We start from the raw sequence: 23,400 nt of genomic DNA on the forward strand, positions 1-23,400 counted from the left end.
AGTAAAAAGTACTTCCTTTTCTAGTATATCTAATTTTATTATATAACTCTTTAATAATAATTTCCCTTTATTCTTAATTATTAATAATAAGTTAAAGCAGATATACTTTAGATATAATTCTCTATAGTAATTAATCTCTTATACTATAATTTAAAGCTTCTCTATTTAAATTTTAAAACTCGGTTTTAGATATTTCTTCTAGTCTAGAAAGTATTATAAGATATTATATAATATTCTAGTATTATTTGAAATAGCTATTATCTAAGAAATCTAGTAAAATAGTCGGGTTATTAAGTAAAGTATAAGAATTAGTATTATTATTTATTATTATACTAGAGATTATATATAAAAGACTATAGCCTTTATTATATAACTTCCGAATTTTATTATTTTTTATTATTACTAATTTACTTCTAGATATAATAAGGCTTTAATTATTAATTTCTAGTAACTAGATACTATTATTCAAATATCTAGTAAAAGTTTTAGAAATCTGATTTCTTAAAATAATATTATATAACTAAACCGGAACTACTTCTTTTAACTAAACTTTCTGTCTAATAGATATTATTCTAATAATATTAAGCTTTATTACTAACTATACATTAATATTCTTATTATCTTTAGTATTATCTTCTTACTATAAATATCTTAATAATTTATTAGTAGTAATATACTTAGTTTTTTTAATATACTTGACTTTAAAATCAAATAATTAAATTCATACTAGCTAGTAAGTAACTAAAGTTCTAGGAAGATCTATAGCCGCTTTACTTAGTTATATAATAAGTATATTAGTATCTAGTTTAAGAATAAAATAAATTCCATATAGCTAGAATTATACTTTCTATAGATATTTTATTAGCCTTTAGTATTTTCTCTTAGTAATATTATATTTCTATTTAGTATTATTTCAGATTTCAGACTTATATTATATTACTTTCTTTTTCTCTTTATTATTATATTAACTAAGAGTTCTACTTTATTTATTTAGGCTAGTATCTATTACTAATATAATTATTCTCTAATTTTCTAATAAATTATAATATAACTTATAGAGTATTAGAATAGTAATAAGCTTTTCTTAAAGAATTCATATAGCTAATACTTATTTATTACTCTAGTTCTATATTATATCTTTTCTTATTAAATAATAAATAGGTTTAGTAATAATTATAAAGCCTTTAATTCAAATATAGTAATAAATAATAATTCTAATAAATGCCTTGCCTTTAGTTATACTATTATAATATTTCTATCTTAAGATCTTAATAATCCCTAAGCTTAAAGGGCTTCTTCCAAATACTTTATAAATAAAGCTAATAATAACTATATTATTATAATAGAACTATAACTTTTCTCTAATACTAGCTCTGGCTTATTTAATTCTATCTAAGGTTATATCTAGGTTTTAAAAATATTCGAATATAAAATACCAAATTCCAGATAAAATAAGCTACTTATTATAGTTTATATAAAGTTCTTTAACTCTAATATTATTAATAAATAGTATAGTAATTTTGAGAAACAGATTCTCTAGAATAGTTATAATAACTTATATAAACTATATAATAGAATTAGTAGCTTCCTAAGATAATATAATTATTCTTAATAATTCCAGAAATATTATAAATATAATTAAATCTCTATTATAAATATCTAATATAAATTAATTATATCTAGAAAAGAAATTAATTAGAGAAATATAAGTATATCTAGTAAATTTCTCTGAGATCTTATTAGTAAATAGAAATAAGTTAGTATTTTATAGAATTACTAAATTTATTTTTATAGTAGTATTAATTAGTTTATAAGTTCTAGTAACCTTTTTTATAATTAAGAACTATGAATTTTAGTAAGATCTATTATATTTCTCAAGAATTCTATAATCTAAATATTTTAATAATATTTTTACTATTACTAATATTAAAGCTTTGAAATATAAGAAATTCTTCTCTTATTAGGCCTTATACTTAATAATCTTAATTAAAATAAGTAGGCTAATATTCTTATAAACTTTTTCTATTTCTTTCTAATTAAATATAATTATATTTTTTTAATTAATTATTAATTCTTGAAATATAGCTAGTTTCTTTTTGTAGAGCCAGTTACTAATATCTAATTATTTAAGGCATTCCGGAATAAGTTATAAATTTCTTAAAATAGCTAATATTCTTAATAAAAAGTAGGTCTTATATTTCCTAGTATATTCCTATAAGTATTCTCTAGCTTTAGATCTCTCAAACTAGTCCGGATATTTACTAGGGCCTTTTCTAGTTCTATTATTAGTATTTACTAGTTAAATCTTCTTATTTTTTATTTTATATACTTTTATAACTAGAAATAGACTATAGTTATTATCTTTTTCTTTAAGAGCTATAACTATTTTCTCTAGTACTTTTTTTATCTAATCTCCGGAATTTATAATTTTCTTATTTAGCTTCTTTCTAGTTAGATATAAAGAATACCTTTTTATCTGGTATTTTAATATATTTTCCTTAAGCTTTTATATATTCCAGAATTCTTTCTAGTTTTAGATTCTATATTTCTTAGTTTCGGAAATATATTTCTTTATTATTAGGAAATATTACTTTATTTCTTTTTTTTAGAAATATCTTTACTTAATACTCTTTTTACTTCTTTTTCTATTAATTCCGGAATTACTCTTAATAATACTCTAATTAGAGCCTTTTCTATTTTAGTTTCTCTAAAAATATTATTAATTTCCTAAACTTCTAAACCCAAAATAAAAGAATCTATAAGAAATTCCGGTATTTTTCTATTTCTTCTAATATTATTACTAGTTATAATACCAGGCTCTATTTTTCTTTTTTATCTTTAGTTTCCTATTCTATATTATTTAATTTCTTAATTTTAGGAACTTAATACTCTTAAACTATTACTTTTTTCTATTTCCTAATATTTTTTAAAAATAATATAATTATAATAATATAAGTATTCTAATTATTTTTAGAATTAGTAAACCTTTTAACTTATAAATTATTACTCTTATATATAATATTTATTTTTATCTTTACTAAAAATAATTAACTAAATAGGATCTTTAGAGCTTCTTTAACTAGGAAAAATATATTTTTATATTCTATTTTATCTATAATCTTAGCTTTAAGCTTTATTATTTCTATAAATCCAAATTCTATTCTAATAATAATAAATATTTAATAATCTATAGTATTATATATTACTTTACTAATATTTCTAGAAATCTTTTCGGGAAAAATATTAACTTTAGTTCTAATATTAATTATTTCTTTATATTTAATACTCTCTTAAGATTCTTGAAATATGAATTAAAGATATAGAAATTATATAATATATTTATAAGCTAGTAATATCCGAATATTAATACTATTAGTATTAGGTATCTAAACTAATATTTCTAGTTTCTTAAATATTTTATCTATTATATAAGCTATAGCTACTAGTTCTATAAATCTTCTAGTATATCTAATTATACTTAATATAATAGTATTTCCTATTTATAAAATAGTAAAATAGGAAGTATTATTCTTAATTTATTAGTTCTAAAATATAGTAGCTAGATCTAATATTTTTAAAGTATTAATAAGTATTCTTATTTCTTTCTAAGTTTTTAGAAATAGAACTATTACTTTTCTTAATAGTTTTATTAGAATATTATTAATTTTAGGAATTCTATATTTATTATAATTAAGAATATATTAGGTTTCTAATTTATTTCCGAAAGTATTAATATCTATATCCTTAGCTAGGCTATTTCCTTATTTAATACTTCTTAAAGTAATATTCTTCTAGCTTCTTATATAAGATAGCTTTTCTTTTATTCTAGTTTATTTTCGGAAAACCTTTTTAGCTATTTCTATTTCTTTTTTCTTTCTCTTTAATAAGGAACCTATTATAGTATTAATAGAAATACTATTTATTAATTCCAGAATCCGAAGTATTAGTAATTCTAATATAATTTCCTCTAAGGCAAAGTAGCTATTTAGATTCCTTAGCTATAACTTATTTACTTTTATATATAAATCCCGGTTAGCTAGTTTCTTTTTCTCTTTCTTACTTAGTAAACTAGGTATCTTTTATTAATCTCTAGATATTTTTAGGTTAAGTATTTAAGTTATAATTAAATTTTCTTTCTTAGACTTAAGAAATAATTTAGTTAAACTACTAGTATTTATTAATAAGAAAAAAGGAAATACTTTCTTATTTAGGCTTAAATAGTCCTTTATACTATTTTCTATTAAATTAGTAAATATATCTATAATTTATAAGCTTTTTTATTAGTAAGTAATAGAACTAAGAAATATAAATATATTCTGGATTAATATTATTATTTTTATTTCTACTATAATATTTATAGTAAATTCATTCTTTTGTTTCTGGGTTTATATTATAGGCTATATTAACTTAAGTAATATTTTCTAATTATACTTGAAACTAACTTCCTTTAGAATATAATTATCTAGACCCTCTACCTAATCTAGCTTAACTATTATAGCTACTATAGTATTCTTTATATCCTTTACTATAACTTCTAGTATATCTTCCCTAAAGACCCGAATTATATTTATTAGGCTATTAATATTATTATACTTGCTATAGTTAGCTAGGCTATATAAGTAAGCTATAGATATTTTCTCGAATTATAATAATAGCTATATTAAGTTATTTCTATAAGTTTTCTTAAGTTATAATAATAATAAATAGTTTTTCTAGACTTCTTATTAGCTAATTAATATTATTTCTCTTAGGTTTATTACTTTTAGTAAATTTCATATAATTAGCTATAGGCTAGATTATTTTCTTACTTATACTTATAGTAGCTTTAGGAAGTATAATAGAAGGAACTAGTAAAGAATAATTATTTTCTAGTTTAGGAATTATATTATAAATTACTATATTTAAGTATTCTTATCTAAGTCTAAATATATCTGAATTATTAGTAATATTAAAATAGTATTTCTTTTCTTTATACTAATAAGATATTATTGCCTTCTTATATATCTTGCTATATTTATAAATAGAAATATCTATAGATTTAAAGTTTATATTCTTAAGAATATAATCTCTAGCTAAAATAAATAATTCTCTTATAAATTCTCGGTACTAAGTAATTTCATCTATTTCTTTTCTTTTTAGTAATTCTTTTAATACTTTATTAAATATATTAATATAAGATTTAGAAGAGATTTCTCTATTTTAGGCTTATATAATAATCTAATTAAGAAAGTTATAGCTAATTTTGAGTATTTCCTAATTATATTCTCGGAATTCTTTTAGTAAGGCTTTAAAGAACTTGGTTTCCTAGTAATTTCCTGGATTATTAATATAGTACTCTAGTATAGCCTTAATCTAATTCTTATAAATAGAAGAAATATAATAGATAATTTTCTTTCTTTTAGTATTATTAGAAATATAATAGTTCTTATATATATTTATATACTATTTTAAGAATATAGAAATATTACTTTCCTAAAACTATAATATTTCAGGAGCTTCTATAAATAGTAGGTTTAAATCCGGTACTAATATATACTTATTCTTGGCTATATTAATCTTAATAATTTCCTTTATAATTAATTATAGAGTTTATATATCTAAGACTTTTACTAATAAGATTCCTAAAGAACTAACTTCCTATTTAAGTATATCTTTTAGTTTAGGAACCGGAATTAGAGAGAAACTAGTTAATAATAATAAATATAATTAAGGTTTAAGTTTTAGTATTAATAGTAATAAAATAGTAGCTTTTCTAATCTTATTCCTATTACTTATATTCTCTTTCCTATTTCTTTAGCTTAATACCTATAATATTTTCCCTTAATTTTACTAAACTAGATATATTTATTAATATTATTAAAAGTAATAATAAAAATAATAAAAATAATTTTACTAATTTTTTTAACTTTTCTAAATTCTCTTTTATTTCTTTACTTAGTATTTATTTCTTTCTCTAAAAGCTTCTCTAGTTTATTTATATAATTTCTTATTTCCGATTTTTTTTTAATTCTTATTTCTAATTCTAGTTTATTATTTTATTTAAATTTAAGGATATTTCCTTTTTTAAATATCTTTTCCGGATTTAGGAATAAGCTTTTCTATTAAAACTAGTATTATCTCTATTCTGGTCTTTATTATAACTAAAAATAATATATAAATTAATAATATAACTTTATTTCCGAGTACTAAAGTCTATTTCTAACTAAGATCTAATTTATATTATCTTAATATAATATTTCTTATTCTATTTCTTTTACTTCTTTTTCTTTTACTTCTTTTTCTTTTACTTCTTTTTCTTTTACTTCTTTTTCTTTTATAATTAGCCTCTATTTCTATTACTCCTATATACTATACTAATAATTATATCTTATAGCTAATCCGTATTTAAGTTACTAGGTATATCGGAAATTAATATAAGATACTAAGATTAATACTTATATATTCTTAATATTTTAGCCTTAGGCTTAAGGTATTATAATAGCCCTTTTCTTTCCTAACTTACTAAGCTAATAATCTGCTTTATAAATACTCTTTAGAATTTTATAAGAGTATTATCTTAACTATAAAGTTTCTATTTTCCCTATATTACTTACTATAAAATATATAAGAGGGAAACTATAATAAAACAAAAACCTATATAAAGTATATTAGAGTATAAAACGTAATTTAATAGTAAAATAATAAATTAAAAGCATAAATAGTAAAGTATAAATAATATATAGTATATAAAAGCTTAATTAATTAAATACTTATAAGGAATTATTCTCTAAGTCTATAGAAAAACTAGCTTTCTTATATAATTTCTGCAAGTTATATATAAAAGGCCGCAGCCTTTACTATATAACCTAAACCTTAAAACCGCCAAAATAATATGATTTTTAACGAGTACGGCCTGCTATACTATACTAGATAGAATTAATAAACTATATTTTTAGATCTATTATCTAATATAACAATAAAGTAAATATAGAAAGTCTTTAAAAGAAATTAGAGGCCAGAAAAGTTTCCGGAAATATATATAAAGCTATTTATAGTTTTCTAAGGCTTTTTAGAAATAAGAGCCCAGAAAAAAGATTAATATAATAAATATATATAATAATATATAAATAGATATTAGATATTATAGATCTAGTTTTCTATTTTAAATAAAGCTTATAATTAAAATTATATAAATTATATAGAATTATATTTTCTAATTAAGTAAAAGGCTTTATATATTTGGCTAAATATTAGGAAATATATAGGGAAATGTTTCTACCTTTAGAAAGAAGTATTAATTAGTCTTTTATTAGAATTAATTCTTGAAATTAGTTATATTTATAAGTATTACTTTATAGTTTACCTATTTTAATTACTTATATATTATTCTACTATTATATATCTTATATTTATTTAAGAAATCCTTAAATATTTTAAAAATAATTCTAAATTAAAAGATTATTAAGAAAAAAGAAAAGAAATTTTATTTATTAATTTTCAAAATTCTTTAAAATATAGATATATATTTTTAAAGACAAATCTAGAGATTTATATAAAGCTTTTAATAATAATTTAATTATATATTAATTTAATTATAAAGATATAACTATTAACTAAAGTAATAATAGCCTTATAATAAAGAAATTCTTTCTAAAATATAAGAAATATATTTTAAAAATTATTACTAAAAACATTTCTTAAAAAGAAATATAAGACTAGTTTTTTATTTATAGCCTTTCCTTATTATTTATAAGTAATAAATTAGTATTTTATTCGCTAAAAGCTATATATAATAATAATAGTACTAAAATAAATCCCGTTTATAAATAATTATTAAAAATTCTTAATTAGCTAATTAAGAATAATAAAACTATTATTTGCCTTTTTTTATTAAAAAAGCAAAATAGTAAAAAATAGCTTTATTAGAAATTAATAAAAAAGTATTTAATAATTAAGCTATATTAGCTTCTTTTTTATTATATAAAATAAAACCGGTTTTTTTATTATTTATATTTATATAATAAATTAGTAAAAGATTCTAATTACCTTTATTTAATAATTAAATATTATATATAGTTTTATTATATTTATAATAAATAAAAAAGTTTTATTACTTTTAATTAAAAGTAATTAAATTACTTTTTTACTAAATAAGATAAAAATAGCCTTATTAAAAAGAAATTTATTATTATTACTTAAAATAAAATAATAATAAATAGGCTTATATATTATAGCTTTTATATAAGTATAATAAATTAATAGAAAATAATTGCTTTTAATTTAAAATAATTAAATTAAATAATTTTCTTTTTTATTTAAAAAAGCTTTTATATTAACTAATATAATTATTAAAGTAATTTATATTATTTATAAGATAAATAAATATTAAAAAATACTAATAATAATTTATTTAAGAATTTTTAATATATTATAATTTAGCTTTAATAAAATACTAGTTATAATTATTATAATAAAATGGCCAGATTTAATATAAATTACAAATAGCCTAATAACTTAATTAATTTTTATATAAATTAATATATTAGAAGCAAGTTATATTTATTTTAAAAAAATAATTATTCTTAATATAATAAAATAAATAAATACTTTAAAATAATATAATATTAAGCTTTAAAAAGTTAAAAAGCACTATTTTTTATAAAATAATAAATATTTGAAAAACGTCTAGTTATTATAATTTTAAAAAGCCCGAAAAAGCTTATTTCTGAAAATAATAGAAATTATTTTTTAATTTAAATATATAATATATCTTATAATATATATATTATAATAATTATTAATTTTAAATATATTACTAGAACTTATATAAAAGCAAGTAAAGAAAATATTAATAAAATAGCTATATTATTTTAAGTAAATTTATAAAAAAATAAAGTAGTTTTTTATTTTTAATAAATAAGTAAAGCTATTAGCTAAAAAAAAGTAATTAGATTTAAATTTTTTTTTTGAATTATATTTTATTATATTATTAAAGAAAGTTTTAAACTTATAAACTAAATATAATCTCGAGAAAATATACTAATATCTAGTTTAGGTTTTAGATATATATTAATTTAATATATTTAAATAATAGAAACCGGTATTATAAGGCTATTTAAATATTATTATTAACTAAATTATTAAAGAAATTTACTATATTCTTAATAATAATAATTTTATTATAATAAATAATATAATTAAATTATTATATAATATATTTAATAGGCTTTATTTTAGGAAATAGCTTAATTACTAGAATATTATAGCTATTCTAGAAATAATTAATAGGCTTGTATTTATAAAACTTGGTTTTAATATTTTTCTTTATAAGAAAAAAGCCAATAATAAGGCTATATTCTTCTCGAACTTCTTATATTACTAGAAAAAAAGATTAATAACTATAAATATAAAGGCAAAAATAATTCTAATAACTTATAAATATTTATTTATTTATTAAATATTAATATTAATTGTTTTATATTACTCGAGATTAATTAATAAATAAAGGTAATATATTATTATAATTTAATAATAAATAATAAAAATAGTACTAATTTATTATAAGAGAAATTTAAATATTTCTTAAGAATAATATTTTTTAGTTAAGTTTCTTTTCTAAGAAATATAAGAAAATAGCTAAAGGCCTTTTAAATAATCTTAAGCCAAGTTATAATTTCAATAGATTTAGAGAAATTACCGAGAGTTTCTAGATATATTCTAAAAATAAGGCTCTTTTAAATTATTTAATTATAAAAGTCAGAGTTAATATTTATAAGTAATAATATTATAGAATTATATAATTTAATTTTTAAATAAATTTCTTATAGAATTATAATTTAATTACTAGTTAAAAAAGTATAACTCTTTATTATATAATTTAATAAAATAAGGCACGAATTTTTATTTATAAATAAAAAAATAATAAACTAGTATTCTTTATTTTAAATTAATTAATTTATAAATAAAATTAGATATTATTTCTAAATAAGGCTAAATATTTGCTATTTATAGCTTTTATATAATAAAACTTTTTATAAAGTAATTAAAAAAGAATTTCAAAGTAATAAGCCAGAATTAAAAGTAGTATCTTAAATTAAATTATAAAATTAGCTTAAAAAACTACTAAAATCGAGCAGAAATTAAATTTAATTAAATTTATAATTTAAAATTAAAGAGTCTTTTTGGCTTTATTTAATAAATCTTTATATTTTACTTAATTAAAGAAGCTATATATTTCTAAAGAATCTAGAAATCTTATAATTAATATTTGGCCTTATTACCTTGCTTTTTAGTTCTCTTTTTTAGGGCACAAATTAGGGAAAGATAAGTAAATAGAAACTAAATTAGTAAAGCGAATTTCGGTATTAATACTTTCTTTATTTTAATTAGAACTTTATAATAAATTCAGGAAGCCTAATCTTAATTTATTTATCTGGCCTACTATTACTTATTAGCTATTTAATAAGAATCTTATTACTTTCTAACTTTATTATTGAGATTATATATTAGTAGCCTTAAATTAATAGTTTTCTTATTATTTTATATATATAAACTTTTCTTTTTTTATTATTTCTTTTTACTTTATATTTTAATTATTTAATTATTTAGTTTAGTTCTTTATAATTAAAAAATTAAATTAAATAATAATTCTTATTTTTCGAGAAGCTTAAACTAGTAATTCGGGATATTATTATATAAAAATAAAGTATATTATATACTAGTTATATTATAGTATTACAAATTACTTATAATATAAAATAGTAATTCTTTTTATTAATTCTCTTTAATTTTTATATTTATAAATAATATACTTATAATAAATAGCTTTATAGCTAATAAATTCATAAATAATAGATTTATAAGTAATAGATTTATAAGTAATAGATTTATAAATAATATATTTTATTTATAATATAATTAACTTATAATAATAATTAGCCTATATTATTTTTAAACTCAAATATAGAATTATATTAATTCAAATATAATATCTTTTTATTTAATATATTATAGAATAATTTTGCTTTTAATATTAGAAATTCTAAAATAATAAATTTATTAGAAGTAAATATAATATTTATTATTTTATTATAAAACTTATAGTTTTATTTTATAATAAATCTATTAAATAATTATATTTAAATTAATTAAATTTTTTTATTTAAATTAAATTAAGTCAAAATCAAGCTAATTAAATTATATTTAATTATATTTAATAATAATTAAAGATAATTAATTAGATTTATTATATAATTATATATATAACTCTAAAGCTTTAGAAGCCGAAATAAAGCTAAAATAAGATATAGACTAGCTGTATTCGATATTACTTCAGGCACTTCTTACTAAATCGAGTATTATACTATTTAATAAGTAAGGTAATATAAGTTAAAGATACTAGAATATACTCGATTTTCTAGTAATTCCTTGCTATTTTATAAATCGAATTATTATAAATAAAATAGCTAAAAATAAGCCCTTTTATATATGAATACTTTAGAATTAAGGAATTATAGCTAATTAGATACTTATTAAAGAATCTTCTAGATTCTAGAGAATTTATATATAAATAAGTAATTTTTCTCAAGTTATTTTCTTTTTTCTTTATTTTATATATAAATATCTTAATAACTATAGCTCTAATTAAAAAGCTTTTAATTATAAACTTATTTATTATTACTTAATATATTCGAAAATGTTTTAGTAATTTACTATTAATCTTAATATTCTTTAAAATAAAAAGAACTTCAAACTAGAACTAATTTCGAAATAATCTTTTATTTTTAAGCTTGGCTTAATAAAAAAATACTTTAAATTCTTCTAAAGCTAATCGGGAAAATATTAATAATTATTAAATAGCTACTATTTAATACTTCTTTAAGAGTTATATATAATTAATATATATTATTAATTTAATTTTAAATAACTAATATTATTTTAGTAAAAAATTCAAAATTTAATAAATCGGCTAATTAATAAGCAATTATAAAGCCTATTATCTTACTATATATAAATTAGTTAATATAGATATTATATTAAATAGTAATAAACTTTATAAGTAATTAATATTAATTATAAAATAATTAATAATTTTTATAACTATTTCTTAAAACTTTAATTAAATATCTATTATTTAATTATTTTAAACTAGTAAAGGCTTTATTATAATTTATTTTAAAAAATTATTATTAAACTTTATAATTAATAATAATATTTCTTTTAAAGCTATTTTAATATTTAAATTAGTAAGTTTTATCTAAAATTATTTATATTAATATATAATTAACCTTTATATAATAAAATATTATTTTCATATTCTAAAATACTTATAAATAAACTTATTTTAAAATATAATAATAATAATAATAATAATAATAATAATTTTATAAAAAAAGAATTATTAGATAATATCTTATTAAATAATGCTTTTTCTATTACTTTAAATACTTGAATAGTTATAAATAAGAAGGCTTATTTAGGAATTACTATATAAGCTATTTTTATTAATAATAATTAATAAAAATATTTATTAATTTAATTTTTAAATATTTTATAAATAAGAATTTTAAATTAAAATTCTATTTGTTAGCTATAAAAGATTTAAAAGATATTTATAATAATAAATATATAAATTCGGTTTTATTAGAAGCTTTAAAAGCTTATAGTATTAAATATAATATTACTAGATAAGTAATATAAATCTTGTTTTTTTTTAAAAAAAAAATACTAATATATTTTATTTAATATTACTCGAGATAATACTAGCTTAAATAATATCTTATTAAAAGCTTTTATAAAGTATTATAATAAGAAAAACATTAAATTTCAAGGAAATATTTCTTATATAGCTTATATATTAAATCTAGTAATTCGAAATATTTTAAAAGCTCTTATTAAAAATAATTATAATACTTCTTATTTTATGAATTTATATGAGTAAGAAAAAATAAATTTAAAGAAAAAGAAGAAGTAAAAGAAATAAAACAAGTAATAAGTAAGTTTCTTATATAATTTATAAGAGATTTATTAATTTGAAGAAAAAGTAGAAAAACTATTATAAGTCTTAAATATAACCAAGAAAATCAATGGCTATTAAAAGCTTAAATTAAAGCTTTTAATATAAAAATACTCGGTTTTCTTAATTTAGTAAATAATTAATTAATACTAATTATTTATAAATCGAAAAATATAGTAATTTTCGACTTATTATATTTTAAAAGACTTTATATATATATATATAAAGCTATTAAAATAATAATTAATAGCTTGAAATCTAAGGCTTTTAAAAATAAAAGTCTTGTTTTAACTAATATTGAAATTACTTATTTAAATAATATTTTAAATATAATTTCAATATTTATTAAGGCTATAACTAAATTATAAGCCGAAAATTACTCTATTATATATTATATTATATTTGAAATATATAAAATATATAATAAATTTAAAAGTTTTAAAAGAGAATTTAAAATAAATCCTCTCCTCCTATTTCTTATTATATTAATAAATATACTAATTTTAAATAAAATAAAACCTTGGAAAACGCTATTAATAAGAAAATAGCTAAGCTTTGAAAATATTATTCTAAATCCGGTATTTTAAATAATAAAAATAAAGCTTTATATTTAGCTTTTATTTTTAATTCTCGAATTAAAAGAGTAAGACTAGCCGGAATTAAATTAGCTCCCGAAATAATATCTAATATATATAATAGGCTTGTAATAAACTATAATATATAAGTATATATTTTTATTTAATTTTTAAGTTTTTAAATTACTAATTTTTATATAAATATAAACGAGACTATTTAATAGCCAATTTTTAAAACTCTAGTTCTAATATATTTATAGAAGATTTCAATAAAGATAAACTTGATATTTATATAAATAATTAAGAGAATATAATAAAAGACAAATTAATAATATATTTAGAAAAAAAGAAAATAAATAAAAAGATATATAAACTTTATTTATTCTACTTTAAATTCTCTTAAGAAATACTAATTCCTTTATTATAATTTCTTTATATATAAGTATTAATTTAGCTATAAATTCGGCCCTTAAAATATTAGAAAGCTAATTAAGCTAGATTTTCTATTTTATTTCTTATAATAAAGAAGTATTTAGAAATACTTGCTTTATTTATTACTAGTAAGTATTTCTTCTTTTAAGGGGCTCTTATTAATACTAAACTATATAATTAACTTAATAAAAGTATCTTTAAGAAAATTATATATTTTAAGAGCTAAGAGATATTTATAAATAAGAAAAAAGAAATAAAAAAGAAGAAAATAAGAATAAAAAAGATAAAGAAAAGATTTTTAAGGAAAATAACTAGTTTTTTATTTCAGATTTAGACTAGTTTTATATTCTTATATATATTTTATTAATATAGCTATTAGTTATTTAATAATCTTTAAAAATATATAAGAAAATATATTTTTATATTATTATATAATAATTATAATTAATTCTAATTAATTAGCCTTAATTAGCCTTAATTATTTTTAAATATATTACTTATAATAAAGGAAATAATTATTAGTTAGTAAATCTATATATAAACTAATACCCAGACTTATAAATAAAGAATACTATATTAGTATTACTTAGCTCTTTATATTTATAGGCCTTTTTAATTATTATAATATATTCTTCTGTTTTCGAGAGTTCTCTCTCTTGTAATTTTATATATAAGATATAATTATTTAAGAAAAGCAAATATATTTAAAAAGAAAATGCCTTATTTATTTTTAAGAAACTCAGGTTTAAATTAGCGTATAAAAGATAAAAATATTGATTTCTTACTTATAGTAGCTAGACATATTATATATATATATATAAGGCGTACTTTTAAGTACTTGAGTAGTTCTCGTTCTAATGCTTCTAGAATAATTAATAAAATCGCAATTATATTAGACCACTTCCATTTATTTTGTCCTTTGCAATATACAACAAAATAAAGAAGCCGTTTTTTCAATCTCACGTAATAAGTGGTGTGCAGAAACCAAGTGGTGTACAGAAACCAAGTGGTGTGTAAAAACCAAGTAGTGTGTGAATAACAAGTACGAAGATTGCGGCATAAAGTGACGGGATTACAGGGCATTTGTACCGCAAGTCCACTTTCAGGCCACTTTCTACTACACTCACCCACTAAAGTCCCCTATATTTCCAGGCTACTCTCCTATAAGCACGCTATAAACTATAAACAAGGGGTACCACACCTTTAGAAGGCATATCCCCTGTACTTACAGGGGAATACTCGCTACAGGGTCCTATAATAGCTCTCTCACAGCGCCCGAGCGCTACGGTTGCTCCGCCAGCAACACCATAACCCTTGAAGATTTTCCACCACCTTGGAAATGTCTCACAGCCCTTGTTTTAGGGGTTCAGGCCTAGAGTTACAAGGCTTATAGCAGGCGCAGTACCTTAAGCCACACCCTGGAGTCCGCTAACACCCCTATGCGAACGTAAATGCCCTGTAATCCCGTCACTTTATGCCGCAATCTTCGTAGTGTGCAAAAACCAATTGGTGTAGACACCCAAATGTGCGTTATCGCCTCACTTTTTGGATGGTCCCTATTATTATCTCCCCCTTTGAATAATTTCGAGTGGGTCCTGGATAACACCACTCCCGCACTAGCCAACTCAAGGGTCTCTAGCCAATTGTGATTCTGGAAAGCACTTGATATTCCCTAATTCGGGGATCTTGACGAGGTTTTAGGGTGGCGTTACTAAAGGACCCACTCCAGGAGGTATGGAGGAGCTCGAAAGCTTCGTAGGGTTAGTCGATCGTTCGCCGCCGCCAGTCCGTGGCAGCGTGATGGTCAACGTAGGAGATGCTTAGAAACCGAACTTTGCGCGACAGAGCGATGTCCTGACCTGGGCCCTCCTGGAAGAAGGCAGCCAAGGTCCGGAGGTCGTTAAAGTAGAGGGCTTCGCCAAGATTGAGGTGGATTGGAGCGGCTGTTCTGTGTTTCGCGGTTGTTGGGTAAGGGTGACTGAGGTAGGTCGTTCGCAAAGCGTGAGAAGCAGATGCTACTGGGTGGTGAGCCCTGCGCATGCCTACCCCGCCACCTATCGGCAGTAGCTGAGCGTCTGCAATCACACATTCTATAATCTGAGAAGTGATCTCAGCGGGAATAGCAGTCGTAATGCTGTGGAAGGTAGAGAAGCTTGTGGTAGTAGGGGAGAGGGTAGGCATGATAAGATTGGGTGTTGATCTTAAGCAGGCGGAGATGAGGAGGTGATATGGAGGTGGGAAAAGAAATATAACTTACAGTGCTTTTGCGGATTGTGAATCGTGACGGCTCATTTTGTATGTCAATATTCACCAAGGGATTGAAAGTCCTTGTCTTAGGGGCCTATGCGGTCATGCCAGACTTAAAAGTACGCGTTGTAAGCGTATAAATAAGCACAAGCGATTTCGTACGGAGGACCTGGTTTCGTGCGGACGACATGGTTTCGTGCGGAGGATACGTTTCTGAAGAAGGGAGGGATTCCCACTATTGGATTCAGAAAACAGATTCCGAATAACCTTACCCAGCAGCATTCGCTAAGCAGTTCGGCCGCATGTGGGTAGGCAACCGTCCAACCCAGTGTGCGAATGCGATAGCAGCAATCGCTTGGATGCCGGCGAAACTTCATGACCACCACTGAGCACAATAATCCTTTGCCGCTTTTACGGCCAGGCAGCATTAAAGTTTTTGCTTCGCGCAATTAACTGGTTGGAGTTCTTTCCCAAATTTGGAACCTTTGGTCACATAATTTCATTGCAATTGGGTTAGTTAAATATATGAAGACATGAGAACCGTTACGCGAGTTCATAACGTAGCGGCAGCGCAACTTTCTGCTCTGTGGTAACACAAGCGCAACTTTCCGCGGTAACCGAGATCCAAGGTCAACGCACGCACCCAGCCAACGCACGCTTAATTTTCCAGCCCACTACGGAATCAATTAATTAATTATTAAATAACCACACAATTAATCGGCCTAAAATTAAAAATATAAAGCAATTGAACTAGGCGCATTAAGTTGGCTAATCAGGATTTTTCATTTTCTAAGGCGTTGTGGTAGAATAATCTCCCTTCCCGATCAGGAGGTCTGCACCACCCCTATAGCTTCAGAATCGTCCTCCTCCATTATTACCGCTTCCTGAGCCCCTAAATTCGACAAAATCGAAGACCCTACCCTCAATATTACTCGGGACGGTTTGGCCTTCTTAGCAGCATTTCTAGCTGCAGTAGCCACCTTTCTAGCTACTGCCCGTTCCAAAACCTCCAATTTATGCTTCTCCTTCATTTAATCAGCAATCTCTTTTTCCTCCGCCTTCCTTAGCTTCTCCAACTCTTTATCCTGCTTTTTCAAGGCATCCTCTGTGGCCTTAGTAATCTTTGCATCCTCCTTTGCCTTTTGCTTGTCCAATTTATCTTGTTCAGCCTTTGCAATTTTCCCATTCTCACGTGCAATTGCAGCTAGTACTTCAGCTGTCCTAAAGAACTGGGCCTTTCCTGCAGGCTCTCCTGTCAAATTGAGCTTTTTCCCGTAATGTCTCTTCTTCTTTTCAATCTGTAAAGCTTCCTTCAAACCCTCTATACGGTACTCTGTAATAGAAGCCTTTGCTACGTTCGTTTCGTTCGCTTTAGTGAGCTTGCGAAATGCATCCTTTATTGGATTTTTAGCATACGTCTTTATAAACTACCGTATGCATTTCGTAGTATAAGGAGTTGAAATTGCATCGAGAGGCACTTCTGGAGGGGTTTCTGGCCTTAGTGGGACGATTAAATCGAGAATAACTTGTGGTTTATAGGGCCATATTCCAGTTTTGCTCTATACTAATAAAATATTCGATTCTAATATACTTCTATCCTATACAGGTTTAAAAGCGTCCCAAAACATCCTTTTCGTTATAGTAATAATATCCCCGCTCTTTTCCATAATCTTATTAATTTTAGTAATATAGCATATAGCTAATAGAAGGAAATAACTAATATTAAGAGGATAAAGACGATATGTGGAATATGGAGGTAAAATCAGAAGTAAAATCTTAAGCCGATTATATGCCCTAATAAACTCCATATTAATATAGCTAGAATGCCTATCTATAATTAAAAGCCTCCTTCTATACCCTGCTTTCGCACGGGTGGCAGGATTAATGTAATGGGCATACGTGATGGCGCATGGACAGGTGTCAGATATCGTAGATCTAGTTTCCTATTTTAGGTAAAGCTTGCGATCGGAATCGTACGGGCGATCGGAATTGTACGGATCGCATGGGATCGTATTTCCTAGTTAAGTAAAGTGCTTTGCAGGCTTGGCTAAGTACTAGGGAACATATAGGGAGACGCTCCTAGCTTTAGAAAGGGGCATTAATTAGTCTTTTATTGGAATCGATTCTTGGAATTAGTTACACTTGCAAGCGTTACTCTATAGCTCACTTACCTTGACTACTTGTATATTACCCTGCTATTACGTATCTTATATTCTAATTAATCCAACCTTCGGGGAGCAGTTCGTTACGAGGTAGTCAAGCTATTAATAGACAAAATATTAATAGCTAGAGTATTAACTAGGAAAAGCGCCTCTGCTACCGCTGGGGTAATCTAACCGGATACCCAGGGGAGTGCCTAGTGTGGGAGGGAAACTGCAATAAGACAAAAACCCATATAAAGTATACCAGAGCGCAAAATGTGACTTGATAGCAAAATAACAAATCAAAAGCGTAAACAGTAAAGCATAAACAGTATATAATATATAATAGCTTAATTAATTAAATACTTATAAAGGATTATTCTCTAAGTCTATAGAAAAACCAGCTTTCTTATATGATTTCCGCAAGTTATATATAAAAGGCCGTGGCCTTTACCATATAACCTAAACCTCAAAACCATTAAAATAATATAATTTTCGATAAGTACGGCCTGCCGTACTATATCCGACCCCCTATTTATTCGTATTTATCTCCTAAATACCAAAAATAACAGAAAAATCCTACTCAGAGTCCGAAATAATGAAATATTCAGGATCCTCCTCTATTAGTTAATCTAATTTCTCTTCTATATACCTAAAATAAGACTTATTATCCTTAAATAGTCTTATTTCATATTCCCGAACTTGCTTAAAGGCAATCCGAATCCGCTTAGCTATATTCTTATACCAAATCCAATATAGTTCTCTATATTAATTAGTATCCGCCTTTAACTATTACTTAATTTCTGCCTTTATTATAGGGTATTAAGGAGGCTTATTATAGCAAATTATATTATAAATTATACTAATATATTCTAAATAGATAGTTCCTTCGAATTTCGTATTATCTATAGTATCCTTAAATTAACCTTTAATAGGAAGAGAAAGCTCTAGATAAGAGGCTTTAATAACCTTATAGGAGACTTCATTTTCATATATTTTATTCTTAATAATAACTAGACTTATAGGAACTATAGCAAAAGGCCTATTAAGTAGTAAATTATTATTAAGCTATTCTTTAACTTATATATTATCCGAGAATTAATACTTTCCTATAATTCCAGACTTATAGATTATCTAACTAAAGGTATTTATTTATCTAGTTAAATAAACTATACTTAGAGTTTTTTCTCCTATTATTTTTAGTAGATACTTGCCTATTTCCTTAGCTATTTCCGGCTTAAATTTATTAGAAATAGAAAAGTAATTAATATCTTTAAAGAACTTCTTACTAAAGGTAGTAGCCTTTTTATAATCTATAAGGAAAATATAGCTAATATTTCAATATTCTTTATTAAGGTAGAATTTATTACTTAAAGCTTTAGTAATAGCCAGATCTTTAGTATTACCTTTATACTAATTATAATTAATATTTCCAGAAGTAAAGTATTAGGCTAGCTAAGGGTAAGTAACTAGGTAAATAGGATACTTACTTAATATCTCATAAAATCCGAGCCATATTAATAGATCTACTATTAAAAGTTAAGAGGCTAAGGTAAAATAACTATTACTAAGATCTCTATATATTAATATATTATCTTTTCAGAGATAGAACTATAGTATCTCTATTTCTTCTATTAAGAGCTCTCGAATACTAAGCTTCTTAATCTACTTTAGGTAATCTTTCTTATAAATATAGCTATTAGTACCTAGACTAGTAATACTAGACTCAGGAATAGGGACTATAATATCGAATTAGAGCTATAGATTAGAGCGGAATTAATCGGAAATATGGTACTTATATTTATATTTCTTAATTTCCTGGTTTTTAAAAAAGAAATCTCGTATTTCCTTATCTATTTAAGTAATAGAAATATGCTTTTTACCTTTAGTAACTTTATAGATTTTAGTAATTACCTTTAGAGTATTCTTAATCTCTTATATATTAATAAAAAGAGTATTAGTAAATTATTAAGTATATATTATATAGGGAGCTTTAAGAAATCTATTATTAACCCTATAGTATTCTTACTTAAAGATAGGTCCTATAATACTACTATATACCTCCTTAAAAATATACTTATCCTACTAAATAAGTATTAATTTCTATTTAGCTAATATCTTATAAATATACTAAATATTTTTATTAAGTTCTCCGGACTTAATATTCCTGGTTTTCCGCTTCTTGGTTCTAGATATAATTAAGAGAGTCTTTTTAGATAATATCTTTTTCTTTAATATAGAGGGCTTCTTTTTACTTTTTATTATTTTACTAACTTTATACTTAGTCTAGTACTTAGATTTCTGCTATTTATTAGGAGTTTTAGGTTTAGTTTACTTTCTATTCTTGCCAGGTTCTTCTTATCTAGTTATACTAGTTCTACTAGTCTTACTAGTTCTACTAGTCTTACTAGTTCTACTAGTCTTACTAGTTCTACTAGTCTTACTAGTTCTACTAGTCTTACTAGTTCTTCTACTAGTTAGTTCTACTAGTCTTACTAGTTCTACTAGTCTTACTAGTTCTACTAGTCTTACTAGTTCTACTAGTTCTACTAGTCTTACTAGTTCTACTAGTCTTACTAGTTCTACTAGTCTTACTAGTTCTACTAGTCTTACTAGTTCTACTAGTCTTACTAGTAGTTTTCTTACTAGGCTCTATTAAATTAGCTCCATTTTTCTCAGCTAGATCCGGTTAAATTAAAGCTAAAATCATAATAGGGGCCTATTCTTTAGGCTTATCTCGGAAAGCAGGAAAAGGCTCGTTATTATAAACTCCCTTAATTAGGATTCCGGAAGTATTAAAGATATACTATCTAGCTTTGAGGTTATTAGCTAATAGTAGCTTAAACTCTAATTCTCTATATTCCGAAATAGCTTTAGTATACTTGAATATCTTAGTAATATCTAATTTAGTAAATATACTAGTATTCTAATACTTCTTATCCTTAATATACTCTAAAGTAGCTTTATTAATTAACTAAATAGCTTTATATATTAAAGCTTTTATCTTAAAAAGAGAATATAACTTCTTATAAATATTCTTACTAAGATTATTATAGATATTATTAATATATTAGCCAAAAGCTTTACTATATAATACGATTCTATTCTGACCCTTAATATTAAGACCGTTTATTATAGTCTTAATTTTATTAAGCTTCTCTTATTTGCTTTTGGAAATGCCTTTAATAATATTCTCGAATTCCCTATTATTAGCTTAGTAGTTCTTTAGCTTCTCCTTAGTTAATTCTAGTCTAGTTCCGTTTCTAATAAAGGTTTTCTATTTTAAGAGCTTATTATATATATTATTTAGCTTATCTAGAATATTCGTATTAAATTCGGTAATTATAGCTATCTTTTCTAGTATTAGCAGGCCTTCTATAACTGCCCAAGCTCCTTTAATACTCTGAACTTTAATACTATTAATCTATAGGCTTTTAATAATACTATAGCTTATAAGAACTAGCTATTATATTTTACTAACTTGAGGAATCTATTCTTTAGCTATTTATTATTCTTAATAGGTTATAAAGGTATTATTAGTATAATAGTTATAGGTTATAAAATTAAAGGTTCTTGAGATTATAAGGATTTCTTTTAAGTATATTCTAAAATAAAGAATAAATTGGAATAGTCTTAGATTATATAAATATATTATATATATTTGAGTTTTTCTTTCTTCCTAGTAAGAAAATAAAGCTGAAATAGTAATATATATAATAGGGAAAGTAGATATAATAATTAGATATATTTAAAGTAATATAGTTACGAATTAGGAATAATTATAGAAAATAAAATATAGAATTAGGCTTCTATTATAGAAAAGAATATAAATATATATACCTAAGGAAATATAATTAAGGAAATAATTAAGACAGGTTAAACTAAATAGTAATAATAGGGAAATAAGAAGGTAATATAATAGAAATATAGATATAGTAATAATATCTAAAATATTAGAATATAGAAGAAAATAATGAAAATTTTATAATATAGGTATATCCCGACCTCCCTATTTATTTGGAAATGTCCCTATTAACTTAAAAAATAGTATAAAAGAAGAGAAATTATATAGGAAATATATAAAAGATAAGGTATATAAATATACTAAAGATATTAGGGAAAATATAAAGTAAGTATTAATAGAAAAAAAGTTAGAATAATAGGATTAAGAAATAATTTAGAATAAGATATTACTTCTTCCGAAACTAATTCGTATTTCTTTTAAAAGCTAATTATATTTATTTAGTATCTATTAGAATTGACTTTAAATAGTATAAAACTATTTAGTTATTTGGGACTTTAAAGTAATATCTATATTAATAAAGGTAATACCAAAAATATTAAAGTATATAGAAAAAAAAACTATAAAATAATATAAATAGGGTTTATAGTATTATTATTGAGTTTGAAATAGTTAATATTAAAATTAATATAGAATATAGAAAGATTAGGTATTCCGAATTAGTATTAAGGATATAAGAATTATTCAGACAATATTTAATAGCAAGAAATAGATTAATAGTAAGAATTAATGAATTATACTAGCTTTTTAAAAAAGTAATTAGTTCCCGGTAATAAAACGGTATCTTAATTAGGAAATGGATTCTATATAAGAGAAGTTTTCTTTATATAGAAGTAGGAATATATAATATACTAACTAAGCCTTAGTATAAGTTTTGAGAGTAACTATAGTTATATTAAAGAGGAAATAGATTTTCTAATATAAGATAGGCTTTAAATAGGCAGATCTAGTTTATCTAATATCTAATAGATTCCCAGAATTATATATTATTAAGTACTTTCGGAAATAACTATTAGATTTAATAAGGTTTTCCTTTTCTCTTATAAGACTTCTAGTTTAGCTATTTCGTCTATATATAACTCCTAATTAGGAAGTTTATTTGGGTATTATAAGGAAACTTATAATAGTAGTTTAAGTTAAAATCGAGATCTATAGTTATTATAGTCGAGCTTTAGACTAGTATAAGTTATAAGAATAGCTAGTTAAAAA

At 22.6% G+C, this 23,400-nt stretch overlaps 2 protein-coding genes across 2 annotated transcripts; both read right to left on the reverse strand.

Moving 5' to 3' along the window:
* Positions 1–15,762: 15,762 nt before the first annotated feature.
* K444DRAFT_660315 (uncharacterized protein) lies at positions 15,763–16,322 on the reverse strand (the record flags this gene model as incomplete). Its single annotated transcript, XM_024886445.1, has 2 exons — positions 16,259–16,322; positions 15,763–16,135 (listed from the first exon to the last, which is right to left on the reverse strand). The coding sequence occupies exons 1-2, from the start codon at positions 16,291–16,293 to the stop codon at positions 15,763–15,765; spliced, it is 408 nt and encodes a 135-aa protein (XP_024741428.1). The 5' UTR covers positions 16,294–16,322.
* A 1,524-nt stretch (positions 16,323–17,846) lies between these two features.
* K444DRAFT_520690 (uncharacterized protein) lies at positions 17,847–18,134 on the reverse strand (the record flags this gene model as incomplete). Its single annotated transcript, XM_024874064.1, has 1 exon — positions 17,847–18,134. A coding segment is annotated over one exon (288 nt), but the record flags the coding sequence as incomplete, so codon positions are not given.
* Between the last annotated feature and the right edge of the window lie 5,266 nt (positions 18,135–23,400).

Source organism: Hyaloscypha bicolor (genome assembly GCF_002865645.1).
Source record: "Hyaloscypha bicolor E unplaced genomic scaffold K444scaffold_19, whole genome shotgun sequence".
Classification (NCBI taxonomy): domain Eukaryota; kingdom Fungi; phylum Ascomycota; class Leotiomycetes; order Helotiales; family Hyaloscyphaceae; genus Hyaloscypha; species Hyaloscypha bicolor.